The 27,348-nt window shown below is 45.0% G+C and overlaps 1 protein-coding gene across 1 annotated transcript; it reads left to right on the top strand.

Moving 5' to 3' along the window:
* Window positions 1-756: 756 nt before the first annotated feature.
* Window positions 757-27,029, top strand: LOC140383499 (phosphatidylinositol-3-phosphate phosphatase MTMR7-like; the record flags this gene model as incomplete). The annotated part of the gene is made up of 10 exons (XM_072465959.1): window positions 757-1,029; window positions 9,099-9,224; window positions 18,458-18,620; window positions 19,284-19,441; window positions 21,607-21,735; window positions 21,811-21,945; window positions 24,731-24,863; window positions 25,974-26,083; window positions 26,707-26,832; window positions 26,916-27,029. Coding segments are annotated over exons 1-10 (1,221 nt in total), but the record flags the coding sequence as incomplete, so codon positions are not given.
* Window positions 27,030-27,348: the final 319 nt, after the last annotated feature.

Raw genomic sequence — 27,348 nt, 5'->3', positions numbered from 1 at the left:
CTGGTTCAGTCCTGTGTGAGTCCTGGTTTGGGTTAGACCTGGTTCAGTCCTGTAGGAGTCCTGGTTTGGGTTAGACCTGGTTCAGTCCTGTAGGAGTCCTGGTTTGTGTCAGACCTGGTTCAGTCCTGTGTGAGTCCTGGTTTGGGTCAGACCTGGTTCAGTCCTGTGTGAGTCCTGGTTTGGGTTAGACCTGGTTCAGTCCTGTGTGAGTCCTGGTTTGGGTCAGACCTGGTTCAGTCCTGTGTGAGTCCTGGTTTGTGTTAGACCTGGTTCAGTCCTGTGTGAGTCCTGGTTTGGGTCAGACCTGGTTCAGTCCTGTGTGAGTCCTGGTTTGGGTTAGACCTGGTTCAGTCCTGTGTGAGTCCTGGTTTGGGTCAGACCTGGTTCAGTCCTGTGTGAGTCCTGGTTTGGGTCAGACCTGGTTCAGTCCTGTGTGAGCATAAACATTGGATGGCGTGGGGGTCCCTGGTGTGATGTCACTTCCTGTAATAATCAACAGATGTTTAAACTTTTCTATAATTTATATTACAACCGATATAAATACACCAAATAAAGTCCAAATTAGGAAACCGTAAAAACCTGTCATACGCCCTTTAACACAGATTTATTTTGAAACTCCCGGATATCCTGCCGCGGTCTCCGTGCGTAAACTTGAGCTCTCCGTTACACAGCGCCTCCACGTAGCGTCACGACACCGTCAAAAGGTCTCCGCTCTTCCCGCCGCTGAACCGTCACCGTGCTCCGGGGCGGCCCGCGACTCGAACCCGCCAGAGCGAGCCCAGGACGGAACAGGCAGGAGCGGGTGAAATGTGGCCACGGCACCGCGGCTCTGGAGAAGCAGCTGGAGCCGGAGGAGACGACGACCTGACACCGGCTCCCTCCGCCTCCTCCTCCGCCGCCGCCGCCGCCGCCGCCTCTGCGCACGGGAACTGAAGCGCTCACGGGCGGAGAGAACCACAACAAGGCTCGGCTCCTCGTCCCTCTCCTCCATTTTGACCGTGGATGATGGAGCACATCCGGACCCCCAAGGTAACCGGGCTTCGGAGCCGAACCAGCGCAACACATGCAAATGTCACGCTCTGTTTGATGTTCGGAACCTTTAGCTTTTATGGCTCTTTCTCCATCCTCTGTATCCCGCCTCTTCAGTTACAAAGCAAGACATCTCTGTTCTTTCCATGGATCTATTGCTTCTTTCTCACCTGAACACTGCATTTGAAAGGTTAATTTAAAATAGCTGATGACATTTATTGGTCTAAATGTTGGGCAAGTTTATTTGTAGAGCACAATTTGTACAGAGTAATTCATTGTTTTTGCAAATGATCAAGAAAAGATCACTGTAAAAACACACACAAAGATAAACTGATATAATCCTTGCAGTCATTATATGCAGCCACATTAAACGACTCATCTTGACCAATGCACGATTTTAAAAAGAAATCGTAGTTGTATTTTGATTGCTTTCTGAACTAAACAGACCCTAAAACAAAGACAATGTCATTATTAATTCAAAACGTCTGATTTTTGTCAATAACACATGTTAATTGTAGATTCTCCACCTTTCAGTCATAATATTTCAACCTTTATTTGATTAAGTCTTAATGTACAATAGAAATAATAGATTTCTCTGTATCCTCGTTTCAAGCTAGAAATCTTTATTCTAACTTGAGTACATTTTTGTAATTTTTTTCCTAACCAGTTATATTAAATGGTGAGAGTTATTGTCAAGATTTCCATCATATTGAACCATCCACGTTCTCGGTTACAACGCATTACTGGCCATGACATTAGCAGGGCTGTAATTATGTAGTCGTTAAGTCCATTTATCGGTCGGTGGTGTCTTAGTTGACAAAATGTTTTATTCATTGACTATTTTATTTAGATTTAAAAGGATTAACATAGGAAAACAGCAACAATTAGAAGAAATGGAGTGAATTGGCTCAAGATTTTGGTGTGAATCGCGAGTTTAATAGTACAAAATTCACTGTAGAAAAAGCTTCAGTTGTAGTCATCTGGACTCAGTTTGAAAAAATAGACGTTTCGACTCTCATCCAAGAGTCATTGTCAATAAAAGAATTTAGGTCGAGAACTCCGATATTAATACTGTTCTGTGGTAAGACCCGCCCATTGGGCGGAGCCTTCCTGAAGTAGAAAGAGTTGTTTGTTTCAACAGAAACTCCCCCTTGTATCTACCGAGCTAGCCTATTCAGAATCTTAATGGCCTATTAGAATCCTCTTTGTCTTTGTGAGACCCTGGCTCAACCACCCTGAGTACCTGATTAGCATCTAAATGTCCTGGTCCTGGTCCTCTAACTCTCCAGGGGTTCAGTATTCCATTATAGATACCAGGAAGATAGAATCTGAGCCCTCCATTTCTGTTTAAAGAAGGTCTTTCTTTTTTAACAAAAATAGCTTCCTTGACTCCTCTTTCAAACCATCTTTTCTCCTGCTTAAAACCTTCACCTCACCGTCTTCAAACGAGTGATTAGAGGCTTCAAGATGGAGATGCACGGCACTCTGAGGTCCTGAACTTGTATTTCTTCTGTGCTGATAAAGCCTCTTGTGTAGAGGCTGTTTCGTCTCACCTATGTAACGTTCTTTACAACTTTCTTCACTGCATTGGATCGAATAAACTACATTGCTCTGTTTTTGAGTCGGCAACTTGTCCTTTGGGTGAACCAGTTTTTGTCTTAAAGTGTTTCCTGGTTTAAAATAAACAGGGACTTCGTGTTGTCTAAAAATTCTCTGCAGTTTTTCCGACAGGCCAGACACATAAGGGATAGAAACACCCTTCCTTCTCTGTTCAGTTTCCCTTTTGTCCTGCTTCTTGGTTCTCTTCACTCTGTTGAGAGCCCAAGCGGGGTAACCACAGGCTGAGAGGGCATTTCGGACATGTTTTTCCTCTTTCTTCTTGCCCTCTGAGCTGGTGGGCACACCTTGAGCTCTGTGTTGTAAGGTTCTGATCACCCCCAGCTTGTGCTGTAGTGGGTGGTTGGAACCAAAGAGCAGATACTGGTCCGTGTGTGTAGGTTTCCTATATACTTTTATTTGGAGCTTCCCGTCCTCTCCTCTGATCGTGGAACAATCAAGAAAGGCCAAGCGATTCTCCTTAGCGTCTTCTCTTGTAAACCTGATATGTGGGTCCACCGCATTGATGTGATCAGAGAAGGTTTCCAGCTCTTGTTTCTTGATTGTTACAAAAGTATCATCGACATAGCGGAGCCACAGTTTTGGAGCTATGCCTGAGAATGAGGCCAGTGCCTTCTTCTCAAAGTGCTCCATGTACAGGTTGGCCACTATGGGAGAGACGGGCGAGCCCATGGCACAGCCATGAATCTGTCTGTAAAATTGTCCCCGGAATTGAAAGTAAGTGGTGTTCAGACAGATGTCCAACAGTTTGCATATGTGTTCAGGTGTCAGTTTGGTCCTTTCCTGTAGGTGGTGTCTTCCTGCAGTCTGATCCTCACCGCTGCTACTGCATCAGAGGTCGGGATGCAGGTGAACAGGGACACAACATCATATGAAACCATGAGGTCATCTGGGTCCAGTTGGAGATGTTTCACTTTATCCACAAAGTTGTGCGTGTTTTCCACATTATGTTCCGAACTCCGCTTGTGGGGAATTCGGAACATCATGTGGAAAACACGCACAACTTTGTGGAGTCGAAACGTCTATTTTTTCAAACTGAGTCCAGATGACTACAACTGAAGCTTTTTCTACTATGGAACACACCTGGACGAATGAGGGATTACACCGATACAAAATACACTGTTCACGAGTACTTTTCTGTGTAAAGAGTTGTTTTTGTAGTTGATGTCGTTTGCGTGCAGTTTGGGTCAGATACATGGAGATATTTTAGACTGTTTAGCTTTTGCAACACTCAACATCTTTAGTCGACCACAGCCCTAGTTATGAGCTTTATACATGGATTTAATAAAGTTTAAAAATGTCTAAACATTTACATGACGTTTCAATAATGCGATTACTCCAGAAATCAGATAATGATCAGATCTGCGGTCTGCATGTTGTGAACACAGTGACCAGGCCTATTATCCTGTTATGCTTTTACACAACCGCCCCACAAACTCGACATGACAGCAACAACCGCCCCACAAACTCAACATGACAGCAACAACCGCCCCACAAACTCAACATGACAGCAACAACCGCCCCACAAACTCAACATGACGGCAACAACCGCCCCACAAACTCAACATGACGGCAACAACCGCCCCACAAACTCGACATGACGGCAACAACCGCCCCACAAACTCGACATGACGGCAACAACCGCCCCACAAACTCAACATGACGGCAACAACCGCCCCACAAACTCGACATGACAGCAACAACCGCCCCACAAACTCAACATGACAGCAACAACCGCCCCACAAACTCAACATGACGGCAACAACCGCCCCACAAACTCAACATGACGGCAACAACCGCCCCACAAACTCAACATGACGGCAACAACCGCCCCACAAACTCAACATGACGGCAACAACCGCCCCACAAACTCGACATGACAGCAACAACCGCCCCACAAACTCAACATGACGGCAACAACCGCCCCACAAACTCAACATGACGGCAACAACCGCCCCACAAACTCAACATGACGGCAACAACCGCCCCACAAACTCAACATGACGGCAACAACCGCCCCACAAACTCAACATGACAGCAACAACCGCCCCACAAACTCAACATGACGGCAACAACCGCCCCACAAACTCAACATGACAGCAACAACCGCCCCACAAACTCAACATGACGGCAACAACCGCCCCACAAACTCAACATGACAGCAACAACCGCCCCACAAACTCAACATGACGGCAACAACCGCCCCACAAACTCAACATGACGGCAACAACCGCCCCACAAACTCAACATGACAGCAACAACCGCCCCACAAACTCAACATGACGGCAACAACCGCCCCACAAACTCAACATGACGGCAACAACCGCCCCACAAACTCAACATGACGGCAACAACCGCCCCACAAACTCAACATGACGGCAACAACCGCCCCACAAACTCGACATGACGGCAACAACCGCCCCACAAACTCGACATGACGGCAACAACCGCCCCACAAACTCAACATGACGGCAACAACCGCCCCACAAACTCGACATGACAGCAACAACCGCCCCACAAACTCAACATGACAGCAACAACCGCCCCACAAACTCAACATGACGGCAACAACCGCCCCACAAACTCAACATGACGGCAACAACCGCCCCACAAACTCAACATGACGGCAACAACCGCCCCACAAACTCAACATGACGGCAACAACCGCCCCACAAACTCGACATGACGGCAACAACCGCCCCACAAACTCAACATGACGGCAACAACCGCCCCACAAACTCAACATGACGGCAACAACCGCCCCACAAACTCAACATGACGGCAACAACCGCCCCACAAACTCAACATGACGGCAACAACCGCCCCACAAACTCAACATGACAGCAACAACCGCCCCACAAACTCAACATGACGGCAACAACCGCCCCACAAACTCAACATGACAGCAACAACCGCCCCACAAACTCAACATGACGGCAACAACCGCCCCACAAACTCAACATGATGGCAACAACACAATACTGACATTTAAAACACTTTCGATGCCACAACAATGACAATTAATTACATTTTTACACACACGCACACGCACACAGAGACAGAAAAAGTCGTTTTTTACCTTTAATTCATCTTTTACTAGTCTGACCATTTAAAATCTATTCAGGAAATGTACAAAATGTGTCTTATTCTATGTTTTATTCATTTTGACCATTATGGACACTTTTAGTATGGATGAGTATCTAAGTATTGATTTTTTTAATTTATTTTTTACATGGATAGTTAAACGTTTGCAGTGTCCCCCACAGCAATTCCATATTTCAACACTTTTATTCAATACAATTTGTGGAGTATACATGTCTCTTATTGCCTCTCCTGATCCAAAACGCTGTGAAAATATATGTTTATGGCAAGTATGATTTATTGTATCCCCCACATTGTTCAGTTTGTTGTTAGACTTTGGTTTGTCCTGTGATTTCTCAACCCTCTGTGGTGGAGTCTTACGCCACACCGAACCGTCGCACGAGTGCTGTTCCCGTCGTGTAAATGATTCATAAAATGTGCACGCCGCCGCTCTCGTGTGAGCGACGTCGCCTCGCCGTGACTCTGCACTCTGGGCGCAGACGGGGGAACTTCATTTCCTCTGGATTCTCCATGTTGTCCAAAAGAACTGCCTCGTCATCGGCCCGACGTCGCCTGCTCTGTCGTCGGTTTTGTCACGACACTGCAATAAACTCTATTTCGACACTACTCAAAAGGCTCGATATGCAATACTGACAATTTTTTTTCAGTTTTCTAAAGAATAAAGAATAATGATAGTCATCTTTTGATAATCGGAATTGTTATTTGGACTATATGAACTCTCAAACACATATGAAAAGACATTTTTATAACAAAAACGGAATGTAAATGTCAAAAAATAATTTAAGAATGTCAACTTTTCATCAATAATCCACTTTATTTGTGAATATTTTTCATCTAGAAGCTTTCAGTCCGCATATTTCAGCCTTTATTTGGTTGATAATGTTTTTGCAAAGTTTCAAAAATAGTTTATAGTCAACGAGTCGAAGAATAATCAGTGACTAGTCGAGTTAGTCGCAGCCCTTTTAGTTTTGATATTAAGACTATTCTATGTGTCCGGTTCATGTGAATTGGTTCTGTTGCACTTGTTTGAATGAGTATCCTGTTTCATGACTTGATTACTAGTGTTTTGAGTATTGATCTTATATCACCACATTTGTCTTCTGGTTAATGGAGCGAATGGGAGAAGATCACATCAAAAGTCCAGTGACATTATACTGCCGAGTAATTCAAGACGTTAAACTTTGGACCGGTGTTTGTTTCATGTGGAGATATTAACCATAAACCAAGACAAAACATCTCCTCATCATTGTTTGGATTTAACTGCATTTTCTGAATGAGTTGATCCATTTGAACCCGACAAGGTTGAACGTTAATATTATAACATCAAAATGCTTGAATCTTTCCAATTTTACAGTAAAAAGTATTTAGCAGGAAGGGCCAACAAAAATTGGTCTGAGGGCCGCATTTGGCCCCCGGGCCGTAGTTTGGACATGCCTGGAACGGGATGCTGGGACGTTTGTCTAAGGACACAGGATGCTGGGACGTTTGTCTAAGGACACAGGATGCTGGGACGTTTGTCTAAGGACACAGGATGCTGGGACGTTTGTCTAAGGACACAGGATGCTGGGACGTTTGTCTAAGGACACAGGATGCTGGGACGTTTGTCTAAGGACACAGGATGCTGGGACGTTTGTCTAAGGACACAGGATGCTGGGACGTTTGTCTAAGGACACAGGATGCTGGGACGTTTGTCTAAGGACAGATGCTGGGACGTTTGTCTAAGGACACAGGATGCTGGGACGTTTGTCTAAGGACAGATGCTGGGACATTTGTCTAAGGACACAGGATGCTGGGACGTTTGTCTAAGGACACAGGATGCTGGGACGTTTGTCTAAGGACACAGGATGCTGGGACGTTTGTCTAAGGACACAGGATGCTGGGACGTTTGTCTAAGGACACAGGATGCTGGGACATTTGTCTAAGGACAGATGCTGGGACGTTTGTCTAAGGACACAGGATGCTGGGACGTTTGTCTAAGGACACAGGATGCTGGGACGTTTGTCTAAGGACACAGGATGCTGGGACGTTTGTCTAAGGACAGATGCTGGGACGTTTGTCTAAGGACAGATGCTGGGACGTTTGTCTAAGGACACAGGATGCTGGGACGTTTGTCTAAGGACAGATGCTGGGACGTTTGTCTAAGGACACAGAATGCTGGGACGTTTGTCTAAGGACAGATGCTGGGACGTTTGTCTAAGGACACAGGATGCTGGGACATTTGTCTAAGGACACAGGATGCTGGGACATTTGTCTAAGGACACAGGATGCTGGGACGTTTGTCTAAGGACAGATGCTGGGACGTTTGTCTAAGGACACAGGATGCTGGGACGTTTGTCTAAGGACAGATGCTGGGACGTTTGTCTAAGGACACAGAATGCTGGGACGTTTGTCTAAGGACAGATGCTGGGACGTTTGTCTAAGGACACAGGATGCTGGGACATTTGTCTAAGGACACAGGATGCTGGGACATTTGTCTAAGGACACAGGATGCTGGGACATTTGATGACAGAAAATGTGTTCGATAAAGAGCTGCAAGATTAATCGCAATCAAATCAAAATCAGAATTTGACCAGACGCTATTGGCCAATCACAAGAGCGACACAAACAACAATATACCATTGTATTCCACATGAAACTCATTAGCTCTGTACAAACATGGTCAGAAATGCACTTAAATGCTCTTTTATCAGTTTGTCAGTTCACAGGCCTGTTCCAGTCTTTTGGTCAATCCTTCTGGACGCTAAGATCCTGAACGGAATTATGAAAACGGAAAATTGCAAATCTAATTGTGATACTTCGTAGACAAATTGCAGTTTGATAATTTTCCTAAATCACGCAATCCTAGTTTGATATTCTGATTTTGCATAATAAAAACAACAACAACAACTGCAATTTGGTACATTTTTTGATCAATCTTTCACCTCTATTACCACTATTTACTATTAATACTATTTTTACATTTATATACATTTATACATTTTCTGCCCTCAATCATTGTGGTGGAGCCTCCTCCAGAAAAGTTACATCACATTACTTAAAGGGTGTGTGACAGGTTTTTACGATTTCCTCATTTCGACATTATTAAGTGTATGGTGTAATCGCTCATTCGTCCAGGATTGTGCCGTTGTAGGAAAAGATTCTGTTGTATCATGAAAAAAAATATACGTTTGACTCTCATCCAAGAGTCATTCTCAATCTGTGAATCTAGACCGGGAACTCAGATATTTGTCCTACTCTGGGTAGGCCCTGCCCACCGGGCGGGACCTCCTGATGAAAAGGTGTTATTGGTTTGAACGTTCGATTCTCATCCAATTTCCTCTCTAAACGTGTCGTTCTTTGGTGTTTTGAAGGTGGAGCAGGTGCGTCTGTTCGATCGCTCTTCAGGTCAGAGAAAAGCAGCCGTGGGAACGCTCTACCTCTCAGCGACGCACACCATCTTTGTGGAGAACAACCCTGAGACGCGCAAAGAGACCTGGGTACAACACACACACACACACACACACACACAGAGACGCACGCACGCACACACACACGCACAGAGACACACACACAGACGCACACAGAGACACACACACACACACACACGATTAGAATGTGGGGAAGAGATTATAACACTGTATTATTTTGGCTTTGTCATGTAAATCATTTCAGTTAAGTCCTGATATAAAGTTGTTGTAAAGTGAATTATTGCACACTTGACTTTTGGGCTGAAGCAATTGATTATTGAAATAATCGTCAACTAATTAATAATCTATAAATCGTTTACAAGACTCTAAAAGAGTGTGCTTTTGTAGATATCCTCTATGAAGATGTTCTCTTGCGACTTCTGTCACATTTAGCACAAATCTTGGTAACCCTGACTTCACTTTGCATGGCCTTCATAAAGCATGAACCAAGATTTTATTCATAATGTACAAATCTAACCACTTGAATAAGTTGTTAAGCAGTTTTCGGCTCACGAGCTACTTTTATATTCAACTAAGCCCGAAGATCTACTATAGATCTAAATGATTGTATAATTAAGTATTATTTTGATTGTCAGTATTAAACAGGTTTTTATTTTTGTTTAACCGTAATTACTCTATAGAAACACAATGTAGGCTTTCATTAATAACCTAATCATGTTTATCATATACAAATGTGCAATATAAAAAGGAGAGAGAAAATCTGATATTTAATTTAACCACAGCTGAGTATTTTGAAAATAAATATACTGACCACAACTACGCTAAATGACAGAAAGTTGAGTTTAACCAGAATTTTACGTCATAAGGCGCTGGTACAGCTGGCAGCCCGGTGTAAACGCTCTCTCTTCTTTCTCACACTTATTGTGCTTTATCTCCTATATTTTGTAAATATAGTTAGTATATTTTTTCTATTTTACTGTACGATAGGGACACGCGCTGGAATAGTTTTTTAATTCAACTGTTTTTGACTTTTTTCGGCTGGATTTGAGCGTTTTTCGTTGCGTTCGTTGTGTTGTTGTGACGTGAGCTAGCTCCGAGCGAGCCCACCAGCCCCTCCCCGCGTGCACTTTGGCGTTTCCGGTGCTTTCCGGCACGCTTCGGCGCGATTGACCCTCACTGCCTCTGCGATCGAACTGTTATTAAGTCTGAATTATTCTTAAGAAACTCATTGTTCTTTATGAATTAAGTCTTTGTTCATGTTTTATTAAGGTTAATTAAGCTGTAGTTGTTATAAAGTGGCATCAAAATCTCACATTCACGGGCCTTTCATGATCTAAACAACTAAGTGTCTAATCTACAGAATAATTACCCGATTAATCAATTAAAATGGAACGAAATGCTGAGGATCACAAGGTTAGTACAAGGTTAAAACAAGGTTAAAGCCTATAAAAAAAGGTTTTTAGTCCAACTTTTCGAACCCCAATCGTCCCTCAAGTGAGCACAATTAATTTATTCAAATCTGTCGCCATGAAAAGTTCAAGAATTTATGAACTCTTCAAAGAACCACATGGTCCCAGAGCATTAGCGCCTGTAGAGTCCGGCTCCTGCACAGACTTGTCCGTGTGACCACCACTGACACTGAATTATGTTTGACCCGGAATTAATTGGAAAATGTGTTTTATTTTGTGTCATTGTTTTCTATAAATCACAGCAGCAAAAAACAGCTCAATCTGGAGTTTTCCTTTGAGAAAATGAATATTTAAAACAGTCTGTGCTTTTAAATATAGATGTTTTAAAATGTGTGTGCTGTTCTATCTTTAATTTGCCCCAGTTCACCCTTAAACAAGAGGTTTCGATCTCAACAAGTGAAAGAATGGTTAATAAAAATAAAATAAGTTAGAAATGTAATGGTTTGAAGGTAATTTTGGACATGAAAACACCCATAACTGAACACATGCAAGATATTCAGTTTAATGCCAAACTGTGGAACATTCAAAGAAGAGGAAGAAGGAATATATTTATTGACAGACATTGAGTGTAATTGTGAATTATTGTTGAGTGCAATTGTATCTGTATCATTTATCCCTGTAAATCAGAACTATTTATCTTTCATCTGGTGCAGAATATCCCTGTTTATGATCTTAATGTCTCTGTACATTGTCGCTTCAAATGAAGACTAAACTAATAAAGTAGTAGTATTCAAAAAGCCTAAACTTCATAATAAGGTGCACCAATGAGCTGATCAGAGCTGGAGAGGGACTGAACAGGGCTAGGATTGTTTAGGACAAGCTCTTTGGTCTTGTGGACATTAATAATCAGGGGATGCTGTCTAAACCGTCGTTCAACCATTTGCACTTGAGCCACATGGTTATAGGTCACATTCTTATCCAAAAGACCAACTATTGCCATGTCGTCTGGATATTTGAAGAGTTACGTTACTGTCTGTGAATTGCAGAGCATTAATATACAGTGAGAACAGAACAGGTGATGCGACACACCCCTGTGGTGAGCCTGTCAGACACGGGGTCCTTCCTCTGAGGATTGTATTAAAAGCGGGAGTCAAGTGAATGAATAGAATGGTGCACGTGCCTCCTCTCTCTCCCCCGTCCTCTCCTCCTCTTGCAGATGTCTGGCAGCTGCAGAGGAGGAGGCTGCTCCCTGAGGACGCCAAACAAAAGGCCCCACAGCAGTGTCACATTTCACTACAGGCACAGACTGTCCAGGAAAAAGAGAGCTTCAATAAGAAGTGGTTTAGGAGGCATTTAGTCCCATTATCCCTGAGTCGACATAGAGCAGGGTTAAATTTCCCCCACAACAGACCAAAATGTGTTGGTTTATTTTTTTTTTTTTAAACCTGTCACTGCCGTAGATCAAGGTAATTTCTTTTAATTTATCTTCATTCTCCATTTTGATACTAAGGAATAAAGTCATTTCTCAATTTAGATTTGACTGCTACAGTGACAATTACAAATGCTCTTGAGGGCTGAAGTGGATCAAAGAAATGCTTCCTGCATCGATTAGTCGACTGAAAGGAACATGTCATGGCGCTGGGAAAAGCTCTCAAACCACCAACACGCCATCGACCGCATTCTAGACTGAGCGATTAAAGGTCCTTTTTTAGCGCAATGTTTTAGACCTGGTTCACAATTGTGTCCTCTTTATGTGACTGTTTGTTTTGCTAATGTATTTTAAAAGTTTCAATGTACTACAGAACTAATGGTGTCTATAGAACTAAACTAATGGTTGCTGACTGCTCGTCTACTAAAAGGATGGTTATTTGCAGCTCTAAAGCACATGGTTGGTGTTCAGTGACTAGACGAGCAGACAGTAGGAGATGAACACTGCCTGAAGGTCGGATTAGAAAGTAATTGCTCTAAGCACTTCTTGTTGTTCTCTCTGAAAAGGCCACTTAACTCTCAGTTACTAGGACGAGGCCTAAACTGTAAGTGGCCCGGGCGTGGACTCAAGCTTTATTTATTTTGGCAATAACAGTGGATCAGGTTCAGGTAACTTTATTTATACCAACAGATTCAATTGGTTTGACTTCCAGATAAATGATCAAAACAGCAAATACAGACATAAAATCAAAGGTCAAAAAGACGTGCTTCCAGATCTCAACCAGGTCTAGAACTAGAGATGCACCGATTCCAAAATTCTTGGCCGATACCGATTTCCGGTTTTTAAGGTGGTCTGACCTGCCAAAACCGATTTTTCCGATACCGATTTTCTATCTAGCCACTGATTTTCCCACAAACTACCCAGCAACTTTTTCCATTATATGAAAAAGTTGCATGTATACAGGACACACGTTTTATAATATAAAATGTAATTTATTTTGTAGAAAAATAGAAAAATAAATAACTATATATAAAAATAATATATATATACAGAACTATATACTAACTAATATATGGCCTGGAGAAGAGTGGGGGACACAGAGGAAAAAGGAGTCCATTTCTTCTCCAGAAGATGCAGCTCCAATGGTTCCAGATAGAAATCAAATGAACTATTTTCATATAGTAATTTATACATTTGTAATTTTACACATTCTTTTGAATGAGCTGGAACCCTCTGCAGGAGAGGAAGCAGGTGGAACATGAGGAGGGTCAGTCCTAGAGCGCTGCCAGCACCTCCCTCTCAAAGCTGGAGGACTCTGGCTCCAGGACCTCCCTCTCAAAGCTGGAGGACTCTGGCTCCAGGACCTCCCTCTCAAAGCTGGAGGACTCTGGCTCCAGGACCTCCCTCTCAAAGCTGGAGGACTCTGGCTCCAGGACCTCCCTCTCAAAGCTGGTGGACTCTGGCTCCAGCACCTCCCTCTCAAAGCTGGAGGACTCTGGCTCCAGGACCTCCCTCTCAAAGCTGGAGGACTCTGGCTCCAGCACCTCCCTCTCAAAGCTGGAGGACTCTGGCTCCAGCACCTCCCTCTCAAAGCTGGAGGACTCTGGCTCCAGGACCTCCCTCTCAAAGCTGGAGGACTCTGGCTCCAGCGCCTCCCTCTCAAAGCTGGAGGACTCTGGCTCCAGGACCTCCCTCTCAAAGCTGGAGGACTCTGGCTCCAGCACCTCCTCTCAAAGCTGGAGGACTCTGGCTCCAGGACCTCCCTCTCAAAGCTGGAGGACTCTGGCTCCAGGACCTCCCTCTCAAAGCTGGAGGACTCTGGCTCCAGGACCTCCCTCTCAAAGCTGGTGGACTCTGGCTCCAGCACCTCCCTCTCAAAGCTGGAGGACTCTGGCTCCAGGACCTCCCTCTCAAAGCTGGAGGACTCTGGCTCCAGGACCTCCCTCTCAAAGCTGGAGGACTCTGGCTCCAGCACCTCCCTCTCAAAGCTGGAGGACTCTGGCTCCAGCACCTCCCTCTCAAAGCTGGAGGACTCTGGCTCCAGGACCTCCCTCTCAAAGCTGGAGGACTCTGGCTCCAGCACCTCCTCTCAAAGCTGGAGGACTCTGGCTCCAGCACCTCCTCTCAAAGCTGGAGGACTCTGGCTCCAGCACCTCCCTCTCAAAGCTGGAGGACTCTGGCTCCAGGACCTCCCTCTCAAAGCTGGAGGACTCTGGCTCCAGGACCTCCCTCTCAAAGCTGGAGGACTCTGGCTCCAGGACCTCCCTCTCAAAGCTGGAGGACTCTGGCTCCAGGACCTCCCTCTCAAAGCTGGAGGACTCTGGCTCCAGCACCTCCTCTCAAAGCTGGAGGACTCTGGCTCCAGCACCTCCTCTCAAAGCTGGTGGACTCTGGCTCCAGCACCTCCCTCTCAAAGCTGGAGGACTCTGGCTCCAGGACCTCCCTCTCAAAGCTGGAGGACTCTGGCTCCAGCACCTCCCTCTCAAAGCTGGTGGACTCTGGCTCCAGCACCTCCCTCTCAAAGCTGGAGGACTCTGGCTCCAGGACCTCCCTCTCAAAGCTGGAGGACTCTGGCTCCAGGACCTCCCTCTCAAAGCTGGAGGACTCTGGCTCCAGCACCTCCTCTCAAAGCTGGAGGACTCTGGCTCCAGGACCTCCCTCTCAAAGCTGGAGGACTCTGGCTCCAGGACCTCCCTCTCAAAGCTGGAGGACTCTGGCTCCAGGACCTCCCTCTCAAAGCTGGTGGACTCTGGCTCCAGCACCTCCCTCTCAAAGCTGGAGGACTCTGGCTCCAGGACCTCCCTCTCAAAGCTGGAGGACTCTGGCTCCAGCACCTCCCTCTCAAAGCTGGAGGACTCTGGCTCCAGCACCTCCCTCTCAAAGCTGGAGGACTCTGGCTCCAGGACCTCCCTCTCAAAGCTGGAGGACTCTGGCTCCAGCGCCTCCCTCTCAAAGCTGGAGGACTCTGGCTCCAGGACCTCCCTCTCAAAGCTGGAGGACTCTGGCTCCAGCACCTCCTCTCAAAGCTGGAGGACTCTGGCTCCAGGACCTCCCTCTCAAAGCTGGAGGACTCTGGCTCCAGGACCTCCCTCTCAAAGCTGGAGGACTCTGGCTCCAGGACCTCCCTCTCAAAGCTGGTGGACTCTGGCTCCAGCACCTCCCTCTCAAAGCTGGAGGACTCTGGCTCCAGGACCTCCCTCTCAAAGCTGGAGGACTCTGGCTCCAGCACCTCCCTCTCAAAGCTGGAGGACTCTGGCTCCAGCACCTCCCTCTCAAAGCTGGAGGACTCTGGCTCCAGCACCTCCTCTCAAAGCTGGAGGACTCTGGCTCCAGCACCTCCTCTCAAAGCTGGAGGACTCTGGCTCCAGCACCTCCCTCTCAAAGCTGGAGGACTCTGGCTCCAGCACCTCCTCTCAAAGCTGGTGGACTCTGGCTCCAGCACCTCCCTCTCAAAGCTGGAGGACTCTGGCTCCAGGACCTCCCTCTCAAAGCTGGAGGACTCTGGCTCCAGCACCTCCCTCTCAAAGCTGGTGGACTCTGGCTCCAGCACCTCCCTCTCAAAGCTGGAGGACTCTGGCTCCAGCACCTCCCTCTCAAAGCTGGAGGACTCTGGCTCCAGGACCTCCCTCTCAAAGCTGGAGGACTCTGGCTCCAGGACCTCCCTCTCAAAGCTGGAGGACTCTGGCTCCAGCACCTCCCTCTCAAAGCTGGAGGACTCTGGCTCCAGCACCTCCCTCTCAAAGCTGGAGGACTCTGGCTCCAGGACCTCCCTCTCAAAGCTGGAGGACTCTGGCTCCAGCACCTCCCTCTCAAAGCTGGAGGACTCTGGCTCCAGCACCTCCCTCTCAAAGCTGGAGGACTCTGGCTCCAGGACCTCCCTCTCAAAGCTGGAGGACTCTGGCTCCAGCGCCTCCCTCTCAAAGCTGGAGGACTCTGGCTCCAGGACCTCCCTCTCAAAGCTGGAGGACTCTGGCTCCAGCACCTCCCTCTCAAAGCTGGAGGACTCTGGCTCCAGGACCTCCCTCTCAAAGCTGGAGGACTCTGGCTCCAGCACCTCCCTCTCAAAGCTGGAGGACTCTGGCTCCAGGACCTCCCTCTCAAAGCTGGAGGACTCTGGCTCCAGCGCCTCCCTCTCAAAGCTGGAGGACTCTGGCTCCAGGACCTCCCTCTCAAAGCTGGAGGACTCTGGCTCCAGGACCTCCCTCTCAAAGCTGGAGGACTCTGGCTCCAGGACCTCCCTCTCAAAGCTGGAGGACTCTGGCTCCAGGACCTCCCTCTCAAAGCTGGAGGACTCTGGCTCCAGCACCTCCCTCTCAAAGCTGGAGGACTCTGGCTCCAGGACCTCCCTCTCAAAGCTGGAGGACTCTGGCTCCAGGACCTCCCTCTCAAAGCTGGAGGACTCTGGCTCCAGGACCTCCCTCTCAAAGCTGGAGGACTCTGGCTCCAGGACCTCCCTCTCAAAGCTGGAGGACTCTGGCTCCAGCACCTCCCTCTCAAAGCTGGAGGACTCTGGCTCCAGGACCTCTTCCTCGTGGTTCTACAAAAAAAACACACATTGCAATTTAGATGACACGGGCTAAAAAACAAATTGTAATCCAACCAAATGCTTTTACACACCTGTGGGTGCAGCAGAAGGGCCAGCATCCCTTGAAGGAGCAGGAGCAGCAGGAGCAGGAGCAGCAGGGGCAGGAGCAGCAGGGCAGGAGCAACAGGAGCAGGAGCAACAGAGGCAGGAGCAGCAGGGCAGGAGCAGCAGGGGCAGGAGCAGGGGCAAGAGCAACAGGAGCAGGGACAACAGGGAGGGCTGAAGGCAAATCCAGATCTTAAAGAACATTGTACAGCAGTTATATTTGAGCCCAGTACATTTACTGCAATATTATTCAAACTTTTACTATTATAATACAGTATATTTAATGAGGCACATATGTTGCCAATATCATTTTCCAGTTTCATCAGCTCTTTGATAACTTCACACACTCACTAGAAGCACAATGAGCTGTGCACTATAGATTCTAGAGCACTATAGATTCTAGAGCACAGCTGATTGTGTGAACATTTCTTTGAGGCTGTGGGACAGTTAAATAGTCCTGACATTAGATTGTAGTCACTCATTTCACTGTTGGAGTCAGTAATTTAAGTTTTGTATCTACGTAATGTATGTCTCAAATGCATCAAAGTGCTTTTAAAGTCTCATTTCAGGTGGATGAGATCTCTTGTTAGCATTAGCTCGTAGCTTAGCTCTGCTAGTTGAGCAGAACAACAACAACAACAACTAACTCTTCTGACAGCCCTGCTGCTGCTTCTTCTGGCCCCTTCATATAATGTGTACTCTTCTGCAGATAACTCTGAATAAACACATGAACTCGTCAAACACAAACCAGCGCAAATTATTTTGACGCATCAACTATCAACACGTAGATTGTAATCGTCTCAAAGTTGTAATAACTTACCCCACAGTCCAGTCTCCTCTGATCCTCCTCCAGGCTCGGTCCTTCTTGTGTTCCAACAAAGTTGAACAAATCTGAACTTTTCTGCGATGAACAATTTTAACGCTTTGAAGCTTATGCGCCTGTCAAAGCGTCTAGAGCGGAAAACACCAAAACGGACCCTCCGCGCCGCGCGCCGCGGCGAAAAAGCAGGACTCGCGCCGCGGGAAACGCAGGAGGAGTTCGACACACGTTTACATAGACTTTACTGTAAACTGGACACTTTGGCCGCCGCGCTCTGAAAGACTCTTGTAGTTTTTAGCTGTTTTGCGCTGGGCGCGTTGAGCTGCTACGCACCGCGCATGCGGGCATGCGGGTCAGTTTGGATTATGACATGGACCGGCCGGTCACCGATTCTGGCCGATTCAGCATAAAACCGGCTTTTTAAATCGGCGGCCGATTGATCGGTGCATCTCTATCTAGAACAGGACTATTTCCACGTCTAAAGGGCTAAACCAGCTCCAGTTCTAACTTATGATGTCAAGATTATCCATTTAATTGATCATATTATTCAAGATCATGATTATTTAGAACACATTATAAATAATGATAATAGTGAGAATTGTAGCAGTGAATAATGTATCATTCTATACAGTAAATTATGTATTTATCAGGCTGTTTATGCGACAATATCATGACCTTTTCATTCAGAGAGTTGTATTTTGTGATATTTCTTCTCACAATAATCATAACATTTTATGATATCGTGACATCCCGAGTTCTTACAAAAAACGACGTTCCACCAGAAGGAGCTCACGTACCGAAGTCTGAGGAAATAAGAATTAAGGGTCAAATAAGGGTATAAGGTGATATTTCTGCACTTTGGTGATTATTTTGACATTTCACTTTTGTTTTTGTCAACTAATGTGTTTAAAGACATGTTTTTCTGTTGGATTGATCGTGATACTATTAAGTATATATGTTTGTCCATGTCGCCCAGCCCCAGCAGATTGGTTGAGTGCTTCTGGTGTGTTTCAGATCCTGCACAGTATGGTGAGCAGTGTGGAGCGGCCCCCTCCGTCCCCCGCCGGCTCTCAGCTCCTGCTCCGCTCCAAAGACTTCAGGGTTTTTCAGCTCCTCGTCCCAAACGAGAGGGATTGTCTGGACCTCCACGCCTCGCTCACTCGCCTCTCCAAACCAGGTGTGTGTGACCCACGGGACAATGCAAACACGCTCACAGCCAAACAGTGCAGAGTTCAAGATTACGCTCACTCAAAAGTACTCACACTTTTACCAACCGCGTGACTGTAAAAAAAAAGGGCCTGGAGTCACATGGTCCCTCATAATTTGATACAATACCGTATTTTCCACACTATAAAGCGCACTTAAATGCGCACCTAAATGCGCACCTAAATGCGCACTTAAAAGCGCACTTAAAAGCGTGCAATGTTCTCAATAAACGACAGTGTGCCTTCTAATCCAGTACGCCTTATTTATAGTTTAATTCTGGTTGTGCTTACTGACCTCGAAGCAATTTTGTGTGGTACATGTTTTTTTCTCTTATGCGCCTTATAATCCAGTGCGCCTTATAGTGCGGAAAATACGGTACTCGCTATACAATGATCACAATATTATCATAATCTGAATACATGTAATAATCAATATACTGATCATCACATTCTACAATTTATCACATACAGTTTTGTGTATACTGTACATATTTAAAATATTTTTTCATGTTGACCAACAAAGTATAATTGTATTTTGTATAATATTTAATTAGGTAGATGTTGTTTACGGTAGCTAAAGGAGTTTTTCCTCCTGACAATCTGTCTCTGAGCGTTTCCTGTTGTCATGGTTTCAGAGAAGTACAGTGAGTTGTACTGCATGTCTTTCAACCCGAACGTGAACAAGGAGGAGCGCGAGGAGTCGTGGAGCTTCATAGACCTCATGGCGGACTACAAGAGGATGGGCGTCCCCAACAACCTGTGGGTCTCCACCGGGGCCAACAGTGAATACAGGGTCAGTACACACACAACAGTGAATACAGGGTCAGTACACACACAACAGTGAATACAGGGTCAGTACACACACAACAGTGAATACAGGGTCAGTACACACACAACAGTGAATACAGGGTCAGTACACACACAACAGTGAATACAGGGTCAGTACACACACAACAGTGAATACAGGGTCAGTACACACACAACAGTGAATACAGGGTCAGTACACACACAACAGTGAATACAGGGTCAGTACACACACAACAGTGAATACAGGGTCAGTACACACACAACAGTGAATACAGGGTCAGTACACACACAACAGTGAATACAGGGTCAGTACACACACAACAGTGAATACAGGGTCAGTACACACACAACAGTGAATACAGGGTCAGTACACACACATAGTACTTTAGCACAGGATGAGATACTGAATACAGGGTCAGTACACACACATAGTACTTTAACACAGGATGAGATACTGAATACAGGGTCAGCACACACACATAGTACTTTAGCACAGGATGAGATACTGAATACAGGGTCAGCACACACACATAGTACTTTAGCACAGGATGAGATACTGAATACAGGGTCAGCACACACACATAGTACTTTAGCACAGGATGAGATACTGAATACAGGGTCAGTACACACACATAGTACTTTAGCACAGGATGAGATACTGAATACAGGGTCAGTACACACACATAGTACTTTAGCACAGGATGAGATACTGAATACAGGGTCAGTACACACACATAGTACTTTAGCACAGGATGAGATACTGAATACAGGGTCAGTACACACACATAGTACTTTAGCACAGGATGAGATACTGAATACAGGGTCAGTACACACACATAGTACTTTAGCACAGGATGAGATATTGAGGATATTTAGTTTGTTTGCTGTTCTTTACATATTGTCATTTACAAAAGCAGGAATACCTCGATACAATTCTGCAGCTGATTTTTATTTTATTTTTTGGGCAGTTGCGGGAAGAGGAATAATTCCTAGTAGTTGTCACCATACTAAAATAAATTTAAAAAGTCAATTTGGATACTAAGGAAAATACTCAATACCAATTTCAATGGCACCGTCATTTAATCATTTTGATAAGAAAAAAAAAATCAACACAAAATAATAGTTCTTTGTTCATTTAATTAATTCTAAAACTGTTCAGTAAAGGTCAGATTTGGTCCTGTTTATGATTTGTTTTTAATATCTTACTTGTTCAAATGAGTATCTAGTTTCAATACTACTTATTGAGTAGAATCTGATTTTTGATACTTTTGACAACCCTAGAGACACATTAACACGGATTGTTGAGTTCTGCAGAGCTTAAAACACGAATAACAACTGAAGATAAAGGCTGTAAGGAGTTGACTATGACTATGACCTAAATATCTTTTTATTTATCGTTCATTTATTAACCTTTATTTAACCAGGTGAGAACCCATTGACATCGAGATTCAAGTATGACACAATGGCACAAAAATCCTAGAAACATTTACACAATTAATAGATTAAAGAATAAATAAAATGGTTACATTCAAAAACACAAGACGATTTTTTATAGGATTCTCTTTCTTTCCCTTTAACAAGTTAGAACAAATATTATAGATGCCGTCATTATGTATTTTGTCCAGTGTTGCCAACTATATGGTCAATAAATATCTCCCTGACTTACTGCAAAAGACTTCAATAATGGCAGTAAAGGATGTGAATGGACTTTAACATAAAAGAGGAGCAGTATTTGGATGGTTCTTTTGCTGAGTTGGTCGTACAAATCGCTCACTAAAACTGAAATTGGCTCTTCAATTTGTCCTATTTTTACTTTTACACACCGCCATGATGTCACTTTTGCCAAATATAAACAAGTATATCATAGAAGTTATTACTGATATTCACAGAAGCGTTTACTTCCAACAAATAATGGAGCAGTGAAGTCACATTTTGTCTCTTCTCTCTTCACACCTAAATGGTCAAATAAAACTAAGTATTTCCAGAACAAATATTGACAAATTGGCTTAAACACGTTAACTCTTTACGGTGACTTATTTTTCTATCTCTACTTTGTGCAATCATTCATTAAAAACAACATCTTACTTTAAACGTCTCCCTCCATAATGGTGTTTATTATCATTTTATTCACAGTATGGACTCTTGTTTCAGATCTGCGACACTTACCCGTCTGAGCTGTTCGTGTCTAAATCTGCCACTCCGGCCGTGATCGTCGGGAGTTCCAGGTTCAGGAGCAGAGGACGCTTCCCGGTGCTCTCCTACTTCCACCAAGACACACTGGTCCGTACAACAAGCCTGTGTGGAAAAGCTCCGTTTGATATGATGTGTTGAATGTGATGATTGTTGGTTTCCCAGGCCGCAGTGTGCCGGTGCAGCCAGCCTCTGTCCGGCTTCAGTGGTCGCTGTCAGGAAGACGAGATAATGCTCCAGGCGATAATGAAATCCAACCCGGGCAGTGATTACATCTACGTGGTGGACACTAGGCCCAAGGTAATGCACAGGAATCAATATATAAGCACAGTATTGAAACCCTGACCACCTTTTTGTTTGGAGTTTGAATGGGTTTCTCTTGTGCTACAGTGTGATAGAGTGCTATATCTCAATATCTTTAGATGGATATCAGTCTGGTCACAGCTCAAGAGTTTAAATGGGCGTGATTGACATTCAAATGACCAATGAGCTGATTTGTTTCACATGCATCACTGAAATAAACACATCTGATTGCACGGTGATTGCGAGTGGTGACAAGGTGCACTCTTTGTAAAGTATTGGAGAAGTGTTTTCTGGATCTCAAGCAAGGGTTTGTTCAGTATTATGTGTTATTTTTGTTTTCTGGATTTCAAGCAAAGGTTTCCCTATCAGCCATAAAACATACAAAATGAGACACTCAAAAAGCATACAAAACCAAGACGATAAGCACCCATTCTTAACAGACAGGAGCATGTGTTTACCTGCTTGTTTGTTTTGGTGGTGATGGTGTTGTGTCTCGTCTTGTTTAAATTGCATGTGAGACTGTAGAGAAAGCTTACGCCCCCCAGTGTTTGACGCCTTCTCCAGCAGTGAGTGACAATGTGTTCTCCAGCAGTGAGTGAGAGTGTGTTCTCCAGCAGTGAGTGAGAGTGTGTTCTCCAGCAGTGAGTGACGGTGTGTTCTCCAGCAGTGAGTGACAGTGTGTTCTCCAGCAGTGAGTGACAGTGTGTTCTCCAGCAGTGAGTGACAGTGTGTTCTCCAGCAGTGAGTGACAGTGTGTTCTCCAGCAGTGAGTGACAGTGTGTTCTCCAGCAGTGAGTGACAGTGTGTTCTCCAGCAGTGAGTGACAGTGTGTTCTCCAGCAGTGAGTGACAGTGTGTTCTCCAGCAGTGAGTGACGGTGTGTTCTCCAGCAGTGAGTGACGGTGTGTTCTCCAGCAGTGAGTGACGGTGTGTTCTCCAGCAGTGAGTGACAGTGTGTTCTCCAGCAGTGAGTGACAGTGTGTTCTCCAGCAGTGAGTGACGGTGTGTTCTCCAGCAGTGAGTGACGGTGTGTTCTCCAGCAGTGAGTGAGAGTGTGTTCTCCAGCAGTGAGTGAGAGTGTGTTCTCCAGCAGTGAGTGACGGTGTGTTCTCCAGCAGTGAGTGACAGTGTGTTCTCCAGCAGTGAGTGACGGTGTGTTCTCCAGCAGTGAGTGACGGTGTGTTCTCCAGCAGTGAGTGACAGTGTGTTCTCCAGCAGTGAGTGAGAGTGTGTTCTCCAGCAGTGAGTGACAGTGTGTTCTCCAGCAGTGAGTGACAGTGTGTTCTCCAGCAGTGAGTGACGGTGTGTTCTCCAGCAGTGAGTGACGGTGTGTTCTCCAGCAGTGAGTGAGAGTGTGTTCTCCAGCAGTGAGTGAGAGTGTGTTCTCCAGCAGTGAGTGACAGTGTGTTCTCCAGCAGTGAGTGACGGTGTGTTCTCCAGCAGTGAGTGACGGTGTGTTCTCCAGCAGTGAGTGACAGTGTGTTCTCCAGCAGTGAGTGACAGTGTGTTCTCCAGCAGTGAGTGACAGTGTGTTCTCCAGCAGTGAGTGAGAGTGTGTTCTCCAGCAGTGAGTGACAGTGTGTTCTCCAGCAGTGAGTGACGGTGTGTTCTCCAGCAGTGAGTGACGGTGTGTTCTCCAGCAGTGAGTGACAGTGTGTTCTCCAGCAGTGAGTGACAGTGTGTTCTCCAGCAGTGAGTGAGAGTGTGTTCTCCAGCAGTGAGTGACAGTGTGTTCTCCAGCAGTGAGTGACGGTGTGTTCTCCAGCAGTGAGTGACGGTGTGTTCTCCAGCAGTGAGTGACGGTGTGTTCTCCAGCAGTGAGTGACAGTGTGTTCTCCAGCAGTGAGTGACAGTGTGTTCTCCAGCAGTGAGTGACAGTGTGTTCTCCAGCAGTGAGTGACGGTGTGTTCTCCAGCAGTGAGTGACGGTGTGTTCTCCAGCAGTGAGTGACGGTGTGTTCTCCAGCAGTGAGTGACGGTGTGTTCTCCAGCAGTGAGTGACGGTGTGTTCTCCAGCAGTGAGTGAGAGTGTGTTCTCCAGCAGTGAGTGAGAGTGTGTTCTCCAGCAGTGAGTGACGGTGTGTTCTCCAGCAGTGAGTGACGGTGTGTTCTCCAGCAGTGAGTGACAGTGTGTTCTCCAGCAGTGAGTGACGGTGTGTTCTCCAGCAGTGAGTGAGAGTGTGTTCTCCAGCAGTGAGTGACAGTGTGTTCTCCAGCAGTGAGTGACGGTGTGTTCTCCAGCAGTGAGTGAGAGTGTGTTCTCCAGCAGTGAGTGACAGTGTGTTCTCCAGCAGTGAGTGACGGTGTGTTCTCCAGCAGTGAGTGACGGTGTGTTCTCCAGCAGTGAGTGACAGTGTGTGCTCTCTCGTATCGACTTATGCTCCTTGGATCTTGATGGGCTCGGATCCAGTTTTTCAAATAGACGACCCTGGAATTATTCCATTCCAAAATAAAAATCACAGAATGAAATAAAAGTTGTTGTATTTTCTCATATTATAAAATGAATAACATTAAAATATCCCTACATGATCAAACAAAAGGTACTCATGATCATATTGGGCCAGAAAAATATGATTCCATCTATCATTCATCGATAAGTCGATATAGTAATTATCATGACGGGCCTAGTGGAAACATGTAACGTAGGGAAACAAACGCTCTGTCTTATGAAAAGGATTGGTGCTTAACGGTCTAGAAAACCTTCAGCAAAGAATGTATTGTATATGCAGTACAGCACAGGACTAGAAAGCCCATTGGAGGATCACAGCTGCTGTTTGTGTCCAGCTGAACGCCATGGCCAATAAAGCGGCAGGAAAAGGCTACGAGAACGAGGACCACTACACCAACATCAAACTGCAGTTCATCGGCATCGAGAACATTCACGTGATGAGGAGCAGCCAGCAGAAAATCATAGACGGTGAGAGGAGTCATGCACAGGGGTTTTTACAGTTTAGGACTGTGGTTGTCAAACTGTGGTGCGCAGACACCTCTTCAGTTCTACTCTTTACTTACTTCAGAATACATTTTATCTAAATTTTCTGTCTTTGGGTAATTTCTTAGATAGAACTACTGTGACAATGGTGTAGTCCTATTTAAAGGACACCTAATCATCACCAGACTCGTTCTGTGGGTTTCTCCCGTCTAATCACGATCAGTACCACTGTGTGCTGAGACCTGGAAGTGAGAGGCATTTAAAGATGTTCATCTTTAACTGTGTGTTGTTCCTTCTGCAGCCAATAGATGGTGCCAAAACTCCCGGGGGAGACAGCAGAGATCCAAATGTAATTGTGTTTGTTATAAACTATTTTTTTAGTTCTAAAACATAAGACGCCAAACCAAAGGTACTCAAGAGCATGTTTAAAGGCCAATAACTATACAAATAATGCAGAATATTTGTCTTTTAAGCCCTGGCTTTGCCCTGGAATAGTCCGTCTGGTTTGGATTGGAACAGAAAGCCTAATCTTTGCATTGGTGGTACTTTGTTTGTGAAACGTATCACAACTACTTGGTTAGAACAAAATGCATCTGACACATTTTCCAAAGTTAACTGTTTAGATTTGTGGCAACTAAGGGATTAAAACTAAATTTTAGCTGTCGATTTTATGATTTTTCTGGAGCATTATGTTTTGTGTAAGACTGAGTAATACATCTAAATTACTGAGCCTTTTGTTTTACAGTTTTTGCTGCTCATTTCTACTGTACATCCCTTGAAAACGTGTCAATCTAACATCTGGTGCAAGCCTTTTGAACGCAGATCATGTATATGTATATATTTTTTATACTGGAACAACATGTACAAAAAGCTCAGAGTGCTCAGTAAAACATTAAAAAAACAACACAAACAATGGACAAAACACAAAAAGTACCAAGAAACATTTTGACACCGGTTGTCCTGACACTGACAAAGATCAAGTCACGTGTTCGGAACTTTATTTTGTTGCTTGTGTTGGAACTTTATTTTGTTGCTTGTGTAATAATCCTGCTTGACTTTGCCACCTCCACGTTGACTTGTTGCTATCCTTTGCAGTGGGAGAGCTGCGAGCCCCCTCTGTCACGGACTTCCTGTGGGGTCTGGAGAACTCTGGGTGGCTCAAACACATCAAGGCCGTTCTGGACGCTGGAGCCTTCATCGCCAGGGTCAGTTCAGTGAGAACACGGGGCTGTTTTATAGGATTTTTTTTAACCACAAACGCAGGAAAATGTGATTTCTTGGGGCATTTATTTTAAATTTAAATTCAAAATGCATTTTCTTTTCATATTGAGTCTGTCATATTGTGTTTTATTAGTGATTTTAAGCCTTTTTTCCTAATCAAATCAGGGGTAGTTTTTGCTGTACACTGGAAAAAGATCCGGAATTAAAAATGTGCAAAAAGTGCGCATTTGTTTTCTCATTTCAAGTGAGAAAATGCTTGTCTTTTTCTTATTTTTAGCAAAACAATACATTTTCTGCTTGTTCTATTGGCAAATCTTATCTTAGGGCAGTCAAACATACTCAATGTAGAGAGATACTACTTAAATCAAGCACTTATTCACTCATGATATGTAAGATTGTCACTTTTTCCAGTGTACATTTTTTTTGTTTTTGTTTTTCTCATCATATTATCTCTGCCCTCTGTTTTCCGAGTCATTTTGAGCCCATTTTCCTCTCCGTTCCCTCCAGGCGGTGTTGTATCGGGGCTAGTTTGTGCCGCACATATGTTTTCCTCATCACATTATCTCTGCTCTGTTTTTGAGCCCGTTTTCCTCTCTGTTTCCTCCAGGCGGTGGCAGACGAAGGCGTGAGTGTGCTGGTTCACTGCTCCGACGGCTGGGACAGGACGGCGCAGGCCTGTTCTGTGGCCAGCGTCCTGCTCGACCCTTTCTACCGCTCCATCAAAGGACTCATGGTAAGCGGAGGATCCACGTTATTTGAACGCACCGTTTTCTCTGTCGAAGGAGCTAAAGAAACACGTGTAATCCCAAACTGCAGGTGCTGATAGAGCGGGACTGGGTTTCCTTTGGCCACAAGTTCTCCCACAGGTCAGTGAGCACATTTTCAACTTTTCATGTGCCTGCTTCATGTCTCCATGGAGATGTCTGGCAGGTTCCACACTATGGCATTAAACTTACTGGCAATTGCTTAGTAATTATAAGGCATTACTAAGCACTAGTTATTTGTTTATAACTCGTGGATGCATTTGTAGATATTTTTTTATAAATTTTAATAAGCCATCAACAAAAAAACATGTTTGTAAGAGCATTTAAAAATGTTTAAGCCTGTCACAATAATTACTGTATCGATTTATCGGTCAATAAATAAAAGCTAGAAGAAATATTTTTGGGGCTCAGTATTTATCGTATTTTCTTTGCAGTAGTTGGATTTTTTGTTACTTTTATGTTGTACAATAGAGTCGAATGAGTCA

The sequence above is a fragment of the Eucyclogobius newberryi genome, unplaced genomic scaffold (genome assembly GCF_026437365.1).
Source record: "Eucyclogobius newberryi isolate DKJ021-1_F unplaced genomic scaffold, fEucNew1.0.hap1 SCAF_516, whole genome shotgun sequence".
Lineage (NCBI taxonomy): Eukaryota > Metazoa > Chordata > Actinopteri > Gobiiformes > Gobiidae > Eucyclogobius > Eucyclogobius newberryi.
Note: the sequence above shows the minus strand (reverse complement) of the source record. Positions and strands in the feature narration are given on the sequence as shown.